At 33.4% G+C, this 17,706-nt stretch overlaps 2 protein-coding genes and 1 pseudogene across 2 annotated transcripts in view; 2 read left to right on the top strand and 1 right to left on the bottom strand.

The window, feature by feature from the left end:
- The first annotated feature begins 6 nt into the window (after positions 1-6).
- On the top strand, positions 7-1,971 carry LOC101508737 (uncharacterized; annotated as a pseudogene).
- Positions 1,972-2,321: 350 nt separating this feature from the next.
- Positions 2,322-6,370, top strand: LOC101501774 (uncharacterized). Its single transcript, XM_004492586.4, has 8 exons — positions 2,322-2,518; positions 2,618-2,687; positions 2,806-2,896; positions 3,067-3,128; positions 4,061-4,335; positions 4,484-4,520; positions 4,616-4,747; positions 6,038-6,370. Exons 1-8 carry the CDS (start codon positions 2,471-2,473, stop codon positions 6,244-6,246), a joined length of 924 nt encoding a protein of 307 aa, XP_004492643.1. The 5' UTR covers positions 2,322-2,470; the 3' UTR covers positions 6,247-6,370.
- A 496-nt stretch (positions 6,371-6,866) lies between these two features.
- Positions 6,867-17,706, bottom strand: part of LOC101502203 (kinesin-like protein KIN-UB) — a 15,331-nt gene continuing 4,491 nt past the window's right edge. The window contains 14 exon segments of the mRNA XM_004492587.4: positions 6,867-7,406; positions 7,492-7,620; positions 7,904-8,047; positions 8,780-8,905; positions 9,081-9,206; positions 10,030-10,122; positions 10,579-10,717; positions 11,256-11,387; positions 11,474-11,608; positions 12,403-12,510; positions 13,924-14,127; positions 16,292-16,380; positions 16,615-16,764; positions 17,649-17,706. Coding sequence (XP_004492644.1) covers positions 7,246-7,406; positions 7,492-7,620; positions 7,904-8,047; positions 8,780-8,905; positions 9,081-9,206; positions 10,030-10,122; positions 10,579-10,717; positions 11,256-11,387; positions 11,474-11,608; positions 12,403-12,510; positions 13,924-14,127; positions 16,292-16,380; positions 16,615-16,764; positions 17,649-17,706 — 1,794 coding nt within the window. The 3' untranslated portion in view covers positions 6,867-7,245.

Consider the following 17,706-nt stretch of genomic DNA (forward strand, 5'->3'; position numbering starts at 1 on the left):
TGCTGAACCTTAAATTAGCTTTTTGTTTGTTCTCCAAAAAATATTCATGTCTGGGTCTTTTTAATTCTCTAATTATCTAAATTAACCACAGACAAATCGAATACCTTATCTTGGTGGTTACAAATGCAAAAGTGATTTTAATTGTTATCCAAATAATTACTTTTGCTAAAATTCAATTCATTGAAGGTTCTATACTAAATCACAAAGATCCAAATACAGTCGCAAAGGTCCAAAGCCAAATCATTAATCAAGTTGCAGTCCTGCAAAACTAACATCATGTAGAGAACAATCAAACAAATTAAATTAAATAGTAATTCAAGCCTGGATACATCTATAACGAAAGTGAAATTTGCCGGCATTTTTAATTAGTGTGATTTTTATGACTTTTTCAACTACACACCAAACAAAACCTAATCAAACCCTAAAGAACCATTCTAAATCTTATCCAATTTCCTAGTACATGTGGTTTTGTGAACAACATTTCAGGATCATCTATAAAGTGTACAAAAATATTTCATGTTGTATAACAAGAAAGTATTAAATAGTTGGAGTTACTCCAGTTGAAGACTTCATGAAGCTAAACAAGTCAGCCTCAAACTCATAATTTCTCCTAGTCCTATATTCTCCATCAATGTATTTTTTTATTTATTATAGAAATGTGTTAATATATTAGTTATGTCAATATTTTCTCATTCAGTAGGGTTTGAACAATAATCACTTAACTCTTTTAATTCTTCAACACTTAGTTCAAATCAGTTGAACTATCCAACTTTCCTCTCTAGTTAACAATTATGTTTGGACTTTTCGGGACTTTCTTCACCGTTCTTAACAAAAAGGTCAAATTCCTCTTCAATCATCCAAAAAACATAAACATTATAAAAGATCCTAACATGGGAATGTCTAACCAATTCAAACAAATTTTTGAGTTGATTGACACCAACGGAGATGGAAAGATATCAACCAATGAGCTCACTAAGTTACTTTCATGTTTAGGATACAAAGATAACATAATTGCTACTAAAGAAGCTGAAGGCATGGTAAATGTGTTGGACTCAAATGGAGATGGGTTTGTAGACTTGGAGGAATTCATGGTTGTTATGGATGACAAAGAAGGCATGTTTGGTTGTGTTAGTGATAAGGAGCAAGATGAGTATCTCATGGATGCTTTTCTTGTGTTTGACACTGATAAAAATGGTTTAATTTCAGCCAAGGAATTGAAGAGAGTTATGATAAATCTAGAATTTGATAATTGTAGTGTTGAAGAGTGCAAACGTATGATTAAAGGGGTTGATAAAAATGGAGATGGGTTTGTGGATTTTGAAGAATTTAGGTCCATGATGAAATTAGAACTTACCAACTAATTAAAGGTTGTTTGAAAAATCAAAATAAGATAAGGTAGTATAGTATTTTTTGCATTTTCTTCTTTCTATTTTGTGCTACCTTGCTAGTAGGGCTGTGCAAAAAATCCGGTTATGAGGCCCAAATCCAAAACCGGATCCAAATCCATTTTAAATATCCGGTTAAAATTATAATCCGGTTTATTTAAAATCGGTTGGATAACCACTTATGTTTTATATTTGGATTTAGTTTTTAACCGGTTTGTATCCATTACCAATATTTTGTTAATTTTGAGATTTTATGTCTTGTAAAAAATTTGAAATTTTTTTTCTTCGAAAAATTACCGGAAAAAATAAATAAAAAAAACTTTTTTTTTTCTCAAAAAAATTTAAAATCGAATTTTTTCTCGAAAAATTTGGTGAGAATTTTTTTAAAAAAATTTATCGAAAAAATCGATTTTTTAAATAACCGATTTTTAAACTATGAATAAATATTTTTTTCAAAAATAATCAAATTTTAATCGATTTTGAAAAAAAAATCGATTTTAAAATTAAAATTTTCAAAACCGGTTGCTTAATTATAAATCGGTTATTTAACCATAACCAATTTTACAATTGGTTTTATAACCGGTTTTAAACCAAATAATAGATTTGGTTATAAATCTAAATCCATATATTGGTTTTAAAATGGATATGATTTGGTTTTTAAAAAAAACCAACCATGAACAGCCCTACTTGCTAGTACTATCCATATTAGATTGTCCACAATTATAAGATAATATTCAAAGAAAAGATCAAACATCACCATTCAATTACATGTCTTCAAATTTTATTTTGACCAGTTAATCTTTGGTTAAACAATTGATAGGAAACCTTAAATTAAACAAGCTATAGTTAATTTTATAGTCCACCAATACATAATTTGAAGTATGCTTAAAAAAATGAGGTGTTGTGTCATTTAAACTTGGGTGTAAAGTACCTATCTCCTTTTCAAACAATTTTTATAATAACAAAACAAGTGGTTCCGAAATAAAAGAGAAAACCCCGCGAGACAAAATCAGATCGAAACTCTTTGAAATTTTGAAATAAAGCTTTCCCACTTCATTGAAATTGTGGAGCCCTAATTCCCGAAAATGGAAGCTCTCTACAAAAAACTCTACTCCAAGTACTCCACACTCAAGGTCTCTCTCTCTCTCTCAAATGCTCTTTACTATTTTCCTTTTCATTTCTTACTTTTCAATTTTTTTTAAAATTATTATTATTGTGATTTGTTGTTGCAGACTAATAAACTCTCCGAATTGGAAGAGCTTAATAATGAGCAAGAAGCAAAATTCCTCAATTTCGTCTCTGGTAATTCATATTTTTTTCCGCGCTTGTGTTGTGTGTGATTATTTTAGTAAACTTAACCGCTAATACTTATCCAGGAATTGTAATTGTTGATGCTTGTGTGAATTAATTTGCGTTGCAGCTGCGGAAGAGTTAATTGATCACTTGAGAACTGAAAATGACAAGCTTCTTGGAAAAATCAATGACTTGGGAAATGAATTAGCTTCGGTTAGGTATATACTAGTAGGGTTCTGCAATCTAACCTTTATTTTCTTTATTTTTCTTTTTAGGTTTTTGCTGGATATTGTTGATTTTTAAAAATAAAAAAATAAAAAAAATTGTGCTCGGGGTTACTGTGTTAGTGTTTGAATTTGATAGACTCAAATTTGTTCCTGTTATCCAGGCAGACGAAAGACAATCAAGTGGCTGATTATCAAAGGCTTTTAATGGAAGAAAGCAAAAAAAGTGAGACTCTCAATTATTTTTTTGGTTCTTGAAAATATCTGTTAAATAATTGTAGTACAGATGTTTACAAAATTTGGACATAGTACTTTTTACAAGATCTTAGTGTATTGTCATGATGATCACAAGTTTTTAATTTTTTAATGGTTTGGGATGAGTTAGGCTTAAAGCTAGACTTCTAAGATGGAATTAGAGTTCATGCTATATCTATTGTTGGGTCAACCGTTATCTAGCTATTTGTGGTTGCAGATGACCAATCCTTCAAACTTCACACCCCAGGAGCGTGAAGCAGTGTGTTGAAAATCCCACATTGATTAGTTTTATGGTAAAATTAGTAGTTATAAAGGGAGACCAACCGTCATTCCAAACCTATCTTTTTTAGGGGTTTGAGTTAGGTCTAAAGACCAAATTATAAGAGGGTGATAAGTTATCAACTTAAAAATTGTGCTTATATCAGCAATATCTACTTACTTGGTAGAGAAAACCTGATTTTTCTTTTCAACATGATATTCATGCTTCTTTGAAGTTACTAAGTGATTTATCTATTCATCCCAAAAAACAAAGAATTAATAAGTTATTATCTTTCAGGAGTTTCCTTACTTTGACATTCTAATGTAACTAACTATAATTTTTAGCTTGTTGCTTTGAGTCTGAAATTCTTTTAGTTACTTCTCGTATTTCTGGATAAGTCCTTATTAAAGTAGTAAGTCAAAGTTCTCCATTATGAATTTATGATGGCTACCTAGTTTATCTTTATCTTCAGAACTTTTGTGGTAATCTTTATTGTGTGTCAGAATTTGATCATGTTTTATTGTTTATTATGTATGATTTGTGAATGTAAGTTCACAGTATTCTTCCCAGTGTCCTTCCTTTTCCTTAAATTTATTCCATTTTTATTATTTTTTATTGAGGATTTGGGTGTGAATTTGTGGCAGATGAAGCTCTTTTAGAAGAAGTTGAGAAGTTGCAAAAGCTTCTAAAAGAAGGAACTTCTGGTGATTTAAATAACAGCAGTAAGGTCATGAATATGAATGACCAATTTAACAATACCCCCAATAACTCATCTATGAGAATGACAAGAAAACGTAGGAGGCAGGAACAGGATGCATTGGACAAAGAAGCAAGGTCTATACCATGTGAAATTGATGAAGGTAATTCTGTGGAGAGAGAGCCAACACAAAGCTTTCTCAAGGAGAATGCTTCCAATAAGGTGAGAAATTAGAACCCTAAAACCGAAATATATTTGCATGTCCTTATTTATATGAATATAAATTATAATTATATATGCACGTTTCATTTATTCTTTTGGTGGAAAAATAAACACCTTTATATGCTTGCCATTTTGTTGTCAAGAAAAGCTGCTGGAGTGCTCTACTAAAGCTAATGATCAATCAGGTTGGTGTGAGTAATTGGTATTCACGCTTCTTTATATGTGAATTGTTTCTTTGACTTTTAGCAATATTTTTATATATCCTTCATTTATTTTGCAGGAGTTGATTTACAGGAAAGTGGTCATCCTAACTGGCTTTTTCAAGCTCTTTTTGAGTATACATTGGATATGAAACTATCCATTGATAATCAAACTGGTCGACTAAGTCTTTTTGCAATGCATCAATCAAGTGGTAATTCATACTTTTGGCTTGTAAATTTGTGACCAATGTCTTTTTCTTATTATTTCTTAACCTTATTTCATTTGGACTTTATTTAAAAGCATTTAAAATTGATTGGATTAAAACTTTACAATTGAAAATGGAAAGACCGACATCATGCATGACTGTGGTGAATGAAATCAATGAGTACTTCGGGTGTTATTTGTTATAGAAAAGTACCAGTTATATTAAGGCAAAATTTTATTGTGGGACTACAAGACTTGCAATGTTGATGTTGAGTGGTAGTGGGTCAACAGAACAGAAAGCTCAATCTTGAGAAAGCTCAATCTTAGTTGGAAAAGTGGAGTAGACTTTTTGGAGCCTCAGTGAAGAATAAATTGGATGAGGGATAAACTGTTATAGGTAAAGGGAGACCTAAAAATACTAAAGGTCAAACCATCAACATTGGCAATGTTGTTGCTGGTGCCTTTATGGGTCCTTTTTTTTTCACTGTGGGATACATTTTTTGTAGGTTTGTCTTTAGTTAGGTTGGGTCAAGATTGCACCCCTGGTGTTTGTTGAAAAGCCCCATAAGAGCTGGGCATTTTGGATTAACATAATGTTAGCAGATCCATATGTGGCAGACACTAATTTCTGCATCTCTCCAAATATCAATCGGCTTCAGAACTTGAGGTCAACTTTAGTTGAAATGTGGCTAAAGAAGCCTAAGAAATTATCCGTAATTGGATAGGAGAATAGACTATGCATTATCACTTCTTTGTTGCCATTGACCGTGTGCAAAAGCTATTGATAGGCAGACAATTAGGATCTAGCCAGGTATTGGCTTGGTTATGCCCCTTTGGCTCTTGGTCAATCTATATATTTTGTGGTTCATGTCTTGATAAGCTTAGCTGTTAGAGGTGGCTCAAAATTGTGGTTAAAATATCCGAAAAACATTGGTTTCTTAATCGTGCAAAGGAACTATTTTCAACTACCATTCAGCCGTTAGTGAATCTGGTAATGACTGAGAGGAGTATACAAAAATGTCAATTGTATGTTTTAGATGCTTTGATTGTTATATGAGATCAATCAGCCTGTGGGTCAGTTTTGGCTTTAAACTTTGGCAAGTTTGTTTTATTCTTTTTTTCAGTTGAGTAAAAATTTCAAGGACAGTAACCTATACTAGATTCTTGTTTTGTTTGGAGGGTCTTCATCACTACCACAAATTTTATTGTTAAAATTTGAAATAAAGTTTAGCCATTCAACATTTTTTTATATAAATGCTTGGTTAAAATGTTTCTCTGATTATTGCCTTCATGATAGGTTACTCCTTCAGTTTATCATGGATTAGCAAAGCCCCTGGAGAGGAAGCAGAACTGTTGTACCATGTTCTGTCTCTAGGCACACTTGAAAGATTAGTACCAGAATGGATGAGGGAGGACATCATGTTCAGCCCAACCATGTGCCCTATCTTTTTTGAAAGAGTTTCGCGTGTTATCAACTGCAAACACCGAAGTCTCTGTTTTTTGTAGCTTTGAATACTATTGGTTCCTCCCAACACCATCTTTTGAATATGGCTATGTTGTATATATTTACACTTCAATTACTATTTGGTAATTTGGAGAATGGGAAGTACTTTTTGAATTGTGAATCAAATCTTCTTATGAAATATAGGCTATAAGATACATGATTCATAAAAATGTGACATTTTTTAAACAAAAATAAGTGACAAAAATATTGGCTGATATATAACAAACAAACAGTAAAGTAATTCAAGAAAATCATAAATAAAAAAATGATAAAAGAAAAAACAATTGGCTAAAAACGTTGATCGAAAAAGGAGTTGGAAACATTAAGTTTGTGTGATTTATTTGAATGAGTTCACATTCAAATTGGAATGCATTTCTACGAGTTTAAGTTGGTATTGAACTGAGGACTCAGATGTTACTGATGATCATGATTTGAGGAGCATTTGATCGACAAAATTCATCATTTCCAACTTATATTCCTTTATAAATTCATGTTACAAACATATGCCTAAGTGATGTAGAATGTCCGATGAATATTAAAATCCCTGCAACATGTAGTTAGGAATTCAATCTTTACTCCCACGCTTTGAAAAATCATATGATGATTTTCATAGATTTGCAGATAAAAAAAATAAGATAATTTTCATTACTTACACAAATCAATAGTAAAATACAACATTAGGCAGTTCCATATTATTTGAGCTATTAGAAATTTGACTAACCCACTTTTACCTAGACATATATTCCCATCGTCCCCCCACCCAAAAAATCACATGTCTCTTCATCTACTTCCCCACTCTAACATACATATACATACATTCTAGGTCAGTAATGGCTGGATATCACAAAAGGTACATGCCAGATCCCTGCTTCTCTTGACAAAAAAATAGCAAGGTTTGCAACAACTACCCCCAAATGCCACTCAGAAGAATTTGAAGTACCGGTAGATCAGTCTCACAAGCTGTGGAACAAGAACCAATGTGTAGTACCAGGTAGTTGTAATCAATAATCTACACGCAATCGCCGCAACTCAGATTTGAATGTTGAAATAGAACTGAGAGTCTTACGAGCAAGACTCCGTATATCCTCTCGTGAACAATCCCGTGAAATCCTAACAAGTTCCCAAAGAGCACCTCCACTAATCATGTCTTTTGCATTCACTTCTGCAATATTTATAATCTCAGTTGATTTAAGTTTTATAATAATGTACTTGGAAAAACTGAAGAACACTATGAGAAGTCATATTACCATGCTGTGCCAAGTGGCAGAGTGCAAGCTCTATGTGACGCCTGATTGGTGCGGCTTCATTATTAGCATTTTGTACTATCCACGGAAGTGCGCCATCTTCTATCAATACAGATCTGCCAGTTTTTATCCCTGATAATGCAAAATATAATAGTAAGGCTCCAAACTAAACCTCTTCATTTCATTACTTTCCTTTGGTGCTAGAAATATTTTCAGTTTCTCTCTGGGAAGTGTAGTGGAGTGGGCAAAAAAGATGGCATCGGTTGCTTATAGGTGTGAATTTTACATTTGTTAATGGATGAATGACATTTTGGTGACAGATTCCTAGAAACAACTTTATCCATTTTATTGTATACAATTTGACATTTACATTTTCACTGTTGAGAATCATATTCTAGGGAGGAAGAAAGTAAACCTTGATTAGAAGCTCGAGACTCGCATTTCGCAAAATTGGCTATTCCTCGTGCAACTTGAGAAAGAACATCTGGATGACCACATCTTACAATTCCCAGTAAGGCTTTGATACCTCCCTGAGATCTCAGAGTCATCAATATTTTATCTGAATGAAGAACACAAAGACAGCATTATGAATAAACATACAAAAGATTGCTGATGGTAATAATGGTGATTTTCAATGTAAAATCTACAAGCACCATTTTCAAATACAACTTAATATGACATAAGAACTAAATGAAGAACACTAACAAGAAGCTAACACAGAAGTTTCATATGATATGGTGAGCCACCCAAGTGACCCAACACATTGCTTAAAGAAAGTAGAAATATTACTCTTGCAATCTCTTAAATAGAAAGTCCCAAAATGTTTCAGTACATGATATTATTTTGTAAAATTATGCAAATTAAATATCTCTGAATAGACTGATTATATGAAGCAGCGTCTGCTTTAGTTTATTCCACCAGTGTCAATGTAAAGTAGCAAGTATATCACCGAAGACAATCATTCAATATTAATTGTCAATCATGGCATCAAAATCGGACCATGAGTACAAAACCAACCCGGTATGCCTTTACGTATTTTCCCAATTATTTTTATTTGATAGCTAAAAAATATATTTTCAAAATTTAGGCTTTAGCAACATGAATGACTAGAAAGCAAGGAAATATACCATTTCCACAACATGAATGACTAGAAAGCAAGGAAATATACCATTTCCACAACATGAATGACTAGAAAGCAAGGAAATATACCATTTCCACAACATGAATGACTAGAAAACAAGGAAATATACCATTTCCGCAACATGAATGACTAGAAAACAAGGAAATATACCATTTCCACATAGGTTAGCAATTGCCCCAGCAACCATTCGAAGAGTTTGGGGATCTTCAGCATCAGATGCAGCCATTGATAACAGTGTAATTCCTCCTTCAGCCATTATAAGTTCTTGATTCGCTTCTGAATTGCCACGAGAAAGCAAGACCATATCAATACTAAAATTAGCAAAACGCACAACCACAAATAAACTCTACTGGTAATCCTGTTCAAAAATACTGTACTGGTAACAAAGTCTGATGCAAGATCCCATAATCTAAAACATTTCAAAAGAAAAAAATACTACAATCAACATCACCATTCATAGCAAGATTGGCAATTGCCCCAGCAGCTACTCTGCGAACAGTTTCATCCTCATATCTTCGAAGAAGCATCAGCAAGGAAGTAAGACCACCAGCTTCAACAATTCTCTTTTGATTAGCCTCTGTATATTAGATTGAGATAAATTTCTAAGCATAGCGTACATGTAACAAATGGCTCGAGAACATATATAACAAAAAGATTAAGTCTAAATTTTTGGAAAACTTCAGTATGAATGCAATGAAAATGAGGAAATAGTCATGGGGGTGGGATGAAAGTGAAAACAAAAGAGGTGATTGTAAGTTCCTTTCAACAACATTTACTGATAAGAGAGAAATTTTATGAAAAAATAACATGCGAAGAAAACTTTTTACTAGATAGAGTTCTCCTGATGAACAACATCCCAAATAGTACATCAAAGGGACGTCAACAGCCTATATGTAGAATTTCTAACCAAAATTTAGGAAAGCGAAAACTAAAACTAGTAGATCAAAGGCCAATACCTACCACCATGATTGAAAGAAAAAAAAAGACAATGCAGCAAGATTATACATGGCCAAAATAAAGCTTGCTATAATTGTAGGTCTATGAATGGCTTTGATTGAAATGATTACAACACTAATAACTGACTGACAACCCATTCACTTAAAACTGCAAGTTTTGCACACGATGGTTGTAAGCAAGAACCACCGAAGCACAATTCTCAGGAGCTACAAACTGAGCATTACAAATGAAAAGAGGGGCTGGAAAGCATGAGCAGAACAGAAGCTAAATATCTGAAAGCTCTGATTTCTGAAAACAAAGTTGCAAAAGGATGACTAGTTTTATTTCACCCTTGTCCAGAATTCTAATAGCTTGGAGAAAAAACAGCGGCAAAAAAAAAAGAAGAAAAACTGGTAATAGTAGAGGATCAAATAACAGAGCCTTAAGAAGAATTTAGCTTTTACCTTCAGCTGCTAGGTTGGCTACCACTTTCACCGCATGAATTCTTACATTGGCATCATCTGACTCCAGCAATGACAAGATATTTTGCAATCCAACTGTTAAAATAATGTTAGTCATATAGACATTGATGATCTGATGTTTATTCCAGTGTTGTCAATACTCAATAGTATATTATAGCAGTGTAGTCAAGCGCTACACCCCATGCAGTAGCAGAGCAGTTCAGTGTAGCAGCTGTAGCAGCCAAAATAGCGAGTGTTGCGACCGCTATAGTTTGGGGCTTTTTGCATGGGGTATTTTAGGAATTTTGCAATTAAAATACACCAAACCAGTGTTTGAGCTTCTCACTCTTGTCATTTTTCACTGTTTCACTTGTCAGTCACTATAAAACCAGTTCTTGAGTTTTTATGTATATAGTATAAATTATAGAAACTATAAAAAAAATTCAAAATAGTAGTCATCTCGCCACTATCTCACCATAGCGCTTTTGGGGTTGGCCACTATCTGGGACTTATAACCCTGGTTTATCAATTTATAACTCAAACAACTTGTACCTTGCTCAAAGAGTGCAGCAACAGATGCCTTTGGACCATTCCCAGCATCTTTGAATTGGGAATGCCTAACTTGAGTCATGGAGGAATCTGTAGCAGAATATGCACTCCCAGAGCTTCCGTCTTCCAAATACCTTCTCATCTACAATCATAACATTAAGCAAATTATATTGTGTTAAGTTATGCTAAAAAGAAAAACGTAACTTGCAGCTAGAGGCTATGCAGAAACAAAACAACTTCATCTCATAACAACTACCAATTTCGTGGGCCAAAATTTCCATATTGATGGAACTTTTTGAATTACTTTAAAATGTAAATGTGTCAAGAACAATGAGAAACCAGCTCCGGTTCTCCTTCATTTGAATTCAAGTAGTTTCAAAATCCAAACACGGCTACACTATCATGCAGTTCATTGTTGTATTTTGTTTCATAGGAAAGGCTCCTAAATTAATGAATGCCCTTACATTTGTTTGGAATACCGTTATGTTTATGACCTATATTTGATGATCTGTTTACAATTATGTTGGGGAGATTCTATAACTGGTACACAATGATATTGAAGAGCTTTGTTCAAATTTTAGCCGCTACTCAATTACACTGCAAAGCTAATGCATAAAATCAAAGCTAAAACTTATTACTGCAGCATATGCTACACCTTCGGTCAAACATAAAACAAATACCTTGTCAGCTTCAAAGTTCAATTGCAATAATTGACTTTTTAATATTATTACTTCTTCTTCAAGTTTCTTCTTCTGATGAGCTTCATCCTCCAGGAGGTTGCGAAGCTTTATAGTCTCCAAATCCCCTCCTGCCTAGTAAACACAAAAACTCTAATATACCAGAAACATACATGGAAAAAAACAGAAGCTATATAAGTTTTAATGAAAAAGAAACTCACCTCTGCTTGTGTATATTTCCCAAGCTGCCGTTTTAGATGTGTTATCTCTTCTTCAGCTGCCTTTCTTCTGGTGCTTTCAGTTTCGACCAGCATTTTGATCTCAGCAAGTTCATCAGCAGAAGATTGTGCAAGCCCCTGTGCCAAAAAGACATAAACAACTAAACAAATAGACACAAAAAATTACTAGACAATGTGGGATTTCAACACCTCCCCCTCAGCCCATGACTCAATATCTGAAGTGTGAAGTTTGCATGACTGGACAACAGAGGATGGCCCAACAATAGAACAATGATACCATCTTAAAATTCGGATTGAGTCTAACTTGAAATATAATACCTCGAATGACATCTAAATTTGGCGTGGAGAATGGGACTTCAACACCCACCCCAACCCCACGCTCACAATTGACCCAAACCTGTTTAAAAGCCTACTTTATAATAATCCCTTTATAATGATTGATTAGAAATAAAAAAACATATTTACTCCAAAATCTGCCTACAGCCTACCTCAATCTTGAATTACAAAGAGAATGGAAGATACATATCCTCCTTAGCAAACAAAACTACTGAGAAGAAAAGAAAAATAAGACCAAATAAAGCAACCCCATCCCTAAAACAAAAAACCACCAAGAAAAAGAGAGGAAATAAAAATGGAATATAGCCACAATCCCTAAACATATCTGTTAGGGAAAACCCATTAAGCGTTGTGCCATACAAAACCTCATTGAAAATACACACATTAAGTTCCAACCAAATATACCAAAAAATAGCATAGATTGCACATAATGACAAAACTTGGGTTCTTTACTTGAGTTCGACCAAAAGTATGTATGCAAATAATTAAGAATTGGTCTGGGAACCTAGGACACACCCAGCATCTCACAGCAATGCTAAATCATAAATTAAAAAGGAAAAATTAAAAAAGAATACCTCTCCACTATCAGCATTGCAATCATGTCTTTCTTGATTCAACACCAACTTCTGTTCCAGCTCCTTTACCAATTCCATATACTCCATTTGGCATTTCAATCTCTCTTTCTACAGGGTACAATCATACCACCCCATGTAAGACATTGACAGATAAAGATGTTTTTCAAACAAAATCGTCAAAGTTAGGCATCATCATGGATTTCGATTTACAAAAGAATGTGACGTGAAGGTATCAATTCTTATCTCTGCTTCAGAATAAATAAAGTGCAAGGAACTAGTAGTAATAGCCTTAAAAAGCATTTGATAGCAAACGATAAAAAGTAATTAACATAATGTAGATTATCCCTTGAACATAATAGTTGGATGGCCATGGTCCCAATAATAGACCCCATAAAAAGTTCCAAAAAAGAAACAAAGGACAAATTGCATGCCATGTTATATATGAATATGTAAAATACTCGATCAAGAAACTTTGTATCTCTATCTGGGATATAGATGCCTAAAACTTAATGAAAGTATTCCACCCCTCATACCCAAGACTTGACATCAGGAGTGTGACCCGATAGCGGTAGGCTCTGATACCATGTTAAATGAGTTTGGATCTCATTCCTAAAAGCTAGCTTAAAGGGTAAGGGTGCCTAAACACATATTTACATCCAATAGCCCGGGAACCTTGGTAATGTGATACTGTAATAAAAATTAAAACCATCCTCACACCTAGCGTGGGTCCTGGGTCCAATTCCCACATGTCTGTTTTAACTCCGCTCTGATACTATCTTGGAATTTAAGTTGGGCCTAACTCAATCTCTACAAAACCATCTTGTAAGGTGAGGATTGCTCCCACTTATAAACACATTTTCAGGCAATATCACATTCAATGTGAGACTCTTAACACCTCAAAGCAAACAAGTTATGTTTCTTTAGAGAAAAAATACCGCTCATTAGAGTCTATCCTTGGTTAACAAGACATGGATTTCGCTTAACTAAGTTATATCCTAAAATACTCGGTCAAGAAAAGTAGCATCTACAAGAGATACAAATGCCAAAAACTTAATAAAAGTATTCCAGCCAAACAAAAATCCTCTTAATTTAGATATATCACTTCTTATCCTCAAAACACACAAGCTGAGATGTTTCTTTAGAAAATAAAGCTCATCAGAGTCTCTCCTTGGTTAGCAAGACATCGATTCCACTTAGCTAAGTCATACCCTAGAATCACTATACAATCTGTAGCTTATGTTTGCAGCACTGAAATACAAGAATTAAAGCCCTGATAAATATATCTAATTTAAAATATATTTCTTCAATTTATGTGTGTGTGATGATTATTTAAATCACTTTAATTAAAAGGATGTGTTACACAAGAACCACACTTGAACTAATCTATTAAAATCCTCATATATGCAGTATGATGCATAACATCTGTAAAATACTTCAAAACTAAAAGAGTCCAATTCCAAAAATAAAAATGCAGTCAACATTGTGCTACACTGCTAGTTTCATATAGATAATACAACAAACCTCTAATGCATTTGCAAAGTTTCTCTCAACCTCAACAATACGACACTGTGCCTCCAAATTGATTTTTTCAATGTCATCTTCAAAAGCTTTATGCTGCCTCTCATTTTCTGCAATAAGCTTATCTAATTGTACTTCAAGCTTTCTTGACAAGCTTTTATAATCAAACTCCTCCTTTATTTTCAGCATATTCTCAACTTTCATAGCCTGAGAATAACATGCACATAAATTACAAGTTAAATAGAAGAAGATACATAAAATAGATAATGCCAGTAACAAGTCAGTCTAAATCCACAAGTATAAGAAGAATAAGATACTAGAAATGGTTAGGAAAAATCTAATTAGGAGGGATGAGCATCAATCTAATTAAAATACCAGCAAGAGTATTTTAATGCAAGGCAAAGGGAGACAGGTGTAGAATCTATGGTCCTCAAATGATCTGATTTAATAACTTATGACGCAAGAGATCCTTAAGAATGCCTTTTCAAATTCAAAATACTTTCCCACGCCGGCATCATTCAAAATGAAAAAGAAAATGCAATATGAAACAAGTATTTAGAGATAAATTTATATTTTTGTATGAAAAGTTGTATATTACAGTACATATACTCAAATATGAAACCTTACCCTTTGGCCAAACAATATGGTACTAGAAGTCTCTCCTCGATGACGTGGAGATGGACCAATAGTTACTATCAATGAAGTCCTAGCTGAGCCTGCAAAAATTCTGATAGTTACAAAATATAGGAATAATGTCCGAGTAATACTGACATGCAATGCAAAGAATAAGAGAAAGAGACTACTATATATATGCCAATCAAGGATTTGAGAAACCAGTTCCCCGGACCATGAATGACATCACATTGAAATTTTGAATTTTGATCACAGCCTGTGAAGAACCAAAGGCTAATAATAAGATATATCTGAGAAAATAGATTAAGTCATCTTACCACCAAAAGAATCTCGGAGCATCCTGGTGAGCTTTGAATCGCGAAATGGAACATGAGCATTGTTCTCTGCTAGAGCATTAATACATTTTCCAAGTGAACTAAGTGAAAGATTAATAGATTTAGCTTCCTCGAGCATGTGCCCTTCACTCCCTGGTGGGGAAAAAAGAACAAATGTTCAGAACATACCAGCTTAATACCAGAAGCTAGTAAGCCATTGAAGTTAAGACAAGGACCAACACCGATCAAATGTGTGCATTTCAAAACCCACAAGAAACAAGGAATATTGTAAGGTGGTTCGTTTGAATTCAGTTAAATTTTAATTAATGTTTACTAACAATTACAAAAATTTCACTTTTCAGTTTTTCCTGTTTTCAAGATTCTGTGAAGAAGCTGGTGAAAATAATCCTAAACAAAACCCAAAACAATAAATAAAAGATTAAAAAGCATTTTATTCCGCCATTTCCTTTATAAAGTTGGAAATGAAAAATGAAAAATAAGGTGGACAATTTTGTAATTACTTATTAGTAGGAATCACCTGAAAATAAACAGAAAACAAATCAAACATCCCCTTTGCAGTTTCCAATTAGGACTTAGAACTTAGCAGAGTAGATACCCAGAAAATTAAAAAGAAAAGATGTACAACTAACACTTTTGGATCTTTATCACCCAATGTCCTAAATCAATATTATAATCAATAAGCTGAGCACATTAACAACTCTTCATATGAGAGATAATTGATAGCATTGATAGAAGTGCGAGTAATATAATCAGGTTTGTCAACAAATGATAATAAAAGTAACTTAACTTTATTAATTCTTTTAAAAAGAACTTTTGAAATGTTAAAAGAATAAAAATATAAATATAAATTGGCAAGTGAAGTTGTATCTACTTCTAGATATATCTACATTTCCTGCAACAATGCCAGCATAACGCATGCATTCATTCATGACAATGTTTCATGGAGAAGCCTCTCTCAGACAATGATTATTCATGACATGCATAATGCCAACACACAAAATTGAAGTAGTACACACCTGATTTGTGAACACGCTCTGAACCTGCCAAGTCTACAAGTCAGTCTAAATCCACAAGTATAAGAAGAATAAGATACTAGAAATGGTTAGGAAAAATCTAATTAGGAGGGATGAGCATCAATCTAATTAAAATACCAGCAAGAGTATTTTAATGCAAGGCAAAGGGAGACAGGTGTAGAATCTATGGTCCTCAAATGATCTGATTTAATAACTTATGACGCAAGAGATCCTTAAGAATGCCTTTTCAAATTCAAAATACTTTCCCACGCCGGCATCATTCAAAATGAAAAAGAAAATGCAATATGAAACAAGTATTTAGAGATAAATTTATATTTTTGTATGAAAAGTTGTATATTACAGTACATATACTCAAATATGAAACCTTACCCTTTGGCCAAACAATATGGTACTAGAAGTCTCTCCTCGATGACGTGGAGATGGACCAATAGTTACTATCAATGAAGTCCTAGCTGAGCCTGCAAAAATTCTGATAGTTACAAAATATAGGAATAATGTCCGAGTAATACTGACATGCAATGCAAAGAATAAGAGAAAGAGACTACTATATATATGCCAATCAAGGATTTGAGAAACCAGTTCCCCGGACCATGAATGACATCACATTGAAATTTTGAATTTTGATCACAGCCTGTGAAGAACCAAAGGCTAATAATAAGATATATCTGAGAAAATAGATTAAGTCATCTTACCACCAAAAGAATCTCGGAGCATCCTGGTGAGCTTTGAATCGCGAAATGGAACATGAGCATTGTTCTCTGCTAGAGCATTAATACATTTTCCAAGTGAACTAAGTGAAAGATTAATAGATTTAGCTTCCTCGAGCATGTGCCCTTCACTCCCTGGTGGGGAAAAAAGAACAAATGTTCAGAACATACCAGCTTAATACCAGAAGCTAGTAAGCCATTGAAGTTAAGACAAGGACCAACACCGATCAAATGTGTGCATTTCAAAACCCACAAGAAACAAGGAATATTGTAAGGTGGTTCGTTTGAATTCAGTTAAATTTTAATTAATGTTTACTAACAATTACAAAAATTTCACTTTTCAGTTTTTCCTGTTTTCAAGATTCTGTGAAGAAGCTGGTGAAAATAATCCTAAACAAAACCCAAAACAATAAATAAAAGATTAAAAAGCATTTTATTCCGCCATTTCCTTTATAAAGTTGGAAATGAAAAATGAAAAATAAGGTGGACAATTTTGTAATTACTTATTAGTAGGAATCACCTGAAAATAAACAGAAAACAAATCAAACATCCCCTTTGCAGTTTCCAATTAGGACTTAGAACTTAGCAGAGTAGATACCCAGAAAATTAAAAAGAAAAGATGTACAACTAACACTTTTGGATCTTTATCACCCAATGTCCTAAATCAATATTATAATCAATAAGCTGAGCACATTAACAACTCTTCATATGAGAGATAATTGATAGCATTGATAGAAGTGCGAGTAATATAATCAGGTTTGTCAACAAATGATAATAAAAGTAACTTAACTTTATTAATTCTTTTAAAAAGAACTTTTGAAATGTTAAAAGAATAAAAATATAAATATAAATTGGCAAGTGAAGTTGTATCTACTTCTAGATATATCTACATTTCCTGCAACAATGCCAGCATAACGCATGCATTCATTCATGACAATGTTTCATGGAGAAGCCTCTCTCAGACAATGATTATTCATGACATGCATAATGCCAACACACAAAATTGAAGTAGTACACACCTGATTTGTGAACACGCTCTGAACCTGCCAAGTCTACCACAACCAACTTGCTCTTCCG

This window comes from Cicer arietinum, chromosome 3 (assembly GCF_000331145.2).
Source record: "Cicer arietinum cultivar CDC Frontier isolate Library 1 chromosome 3, Cicar.CDCFrontier_v2.0, whole genome shotgun sequence".
Taxonomy (NCBI): Eukaryota; Viridiplantae; Streptophyta; class Magnoliopsida; order Fabales; family Fabaceae; genus Cicer; species Cicer arietinum.

Excerpts from the sequence above, each read along its gene's own strand:
- LOC101501774 (XM_004492586.4), top strand. The coding sequence starts at position 2,471 with ATGGAAGCTCTCTACAAAAAACTCTACTCCAAGTACTCCACACTCAAG. Across the intron at positions 2,519-2,617 it reads CCAAGTACTCCACACTCAAG|ACTAATAAACTCTCCGAATT; the intron begins GTCTCTCTCTCT and ends TTGTTGTTGCAG. Across the intron at positions 4,336-4,483 it reads AGGAGAATGCTTCCAATAAG|CTGCTGGAGTGCTCTACTAA; the intron begins GTGAGAAATTAG and ends TGTCAAGAAAAG.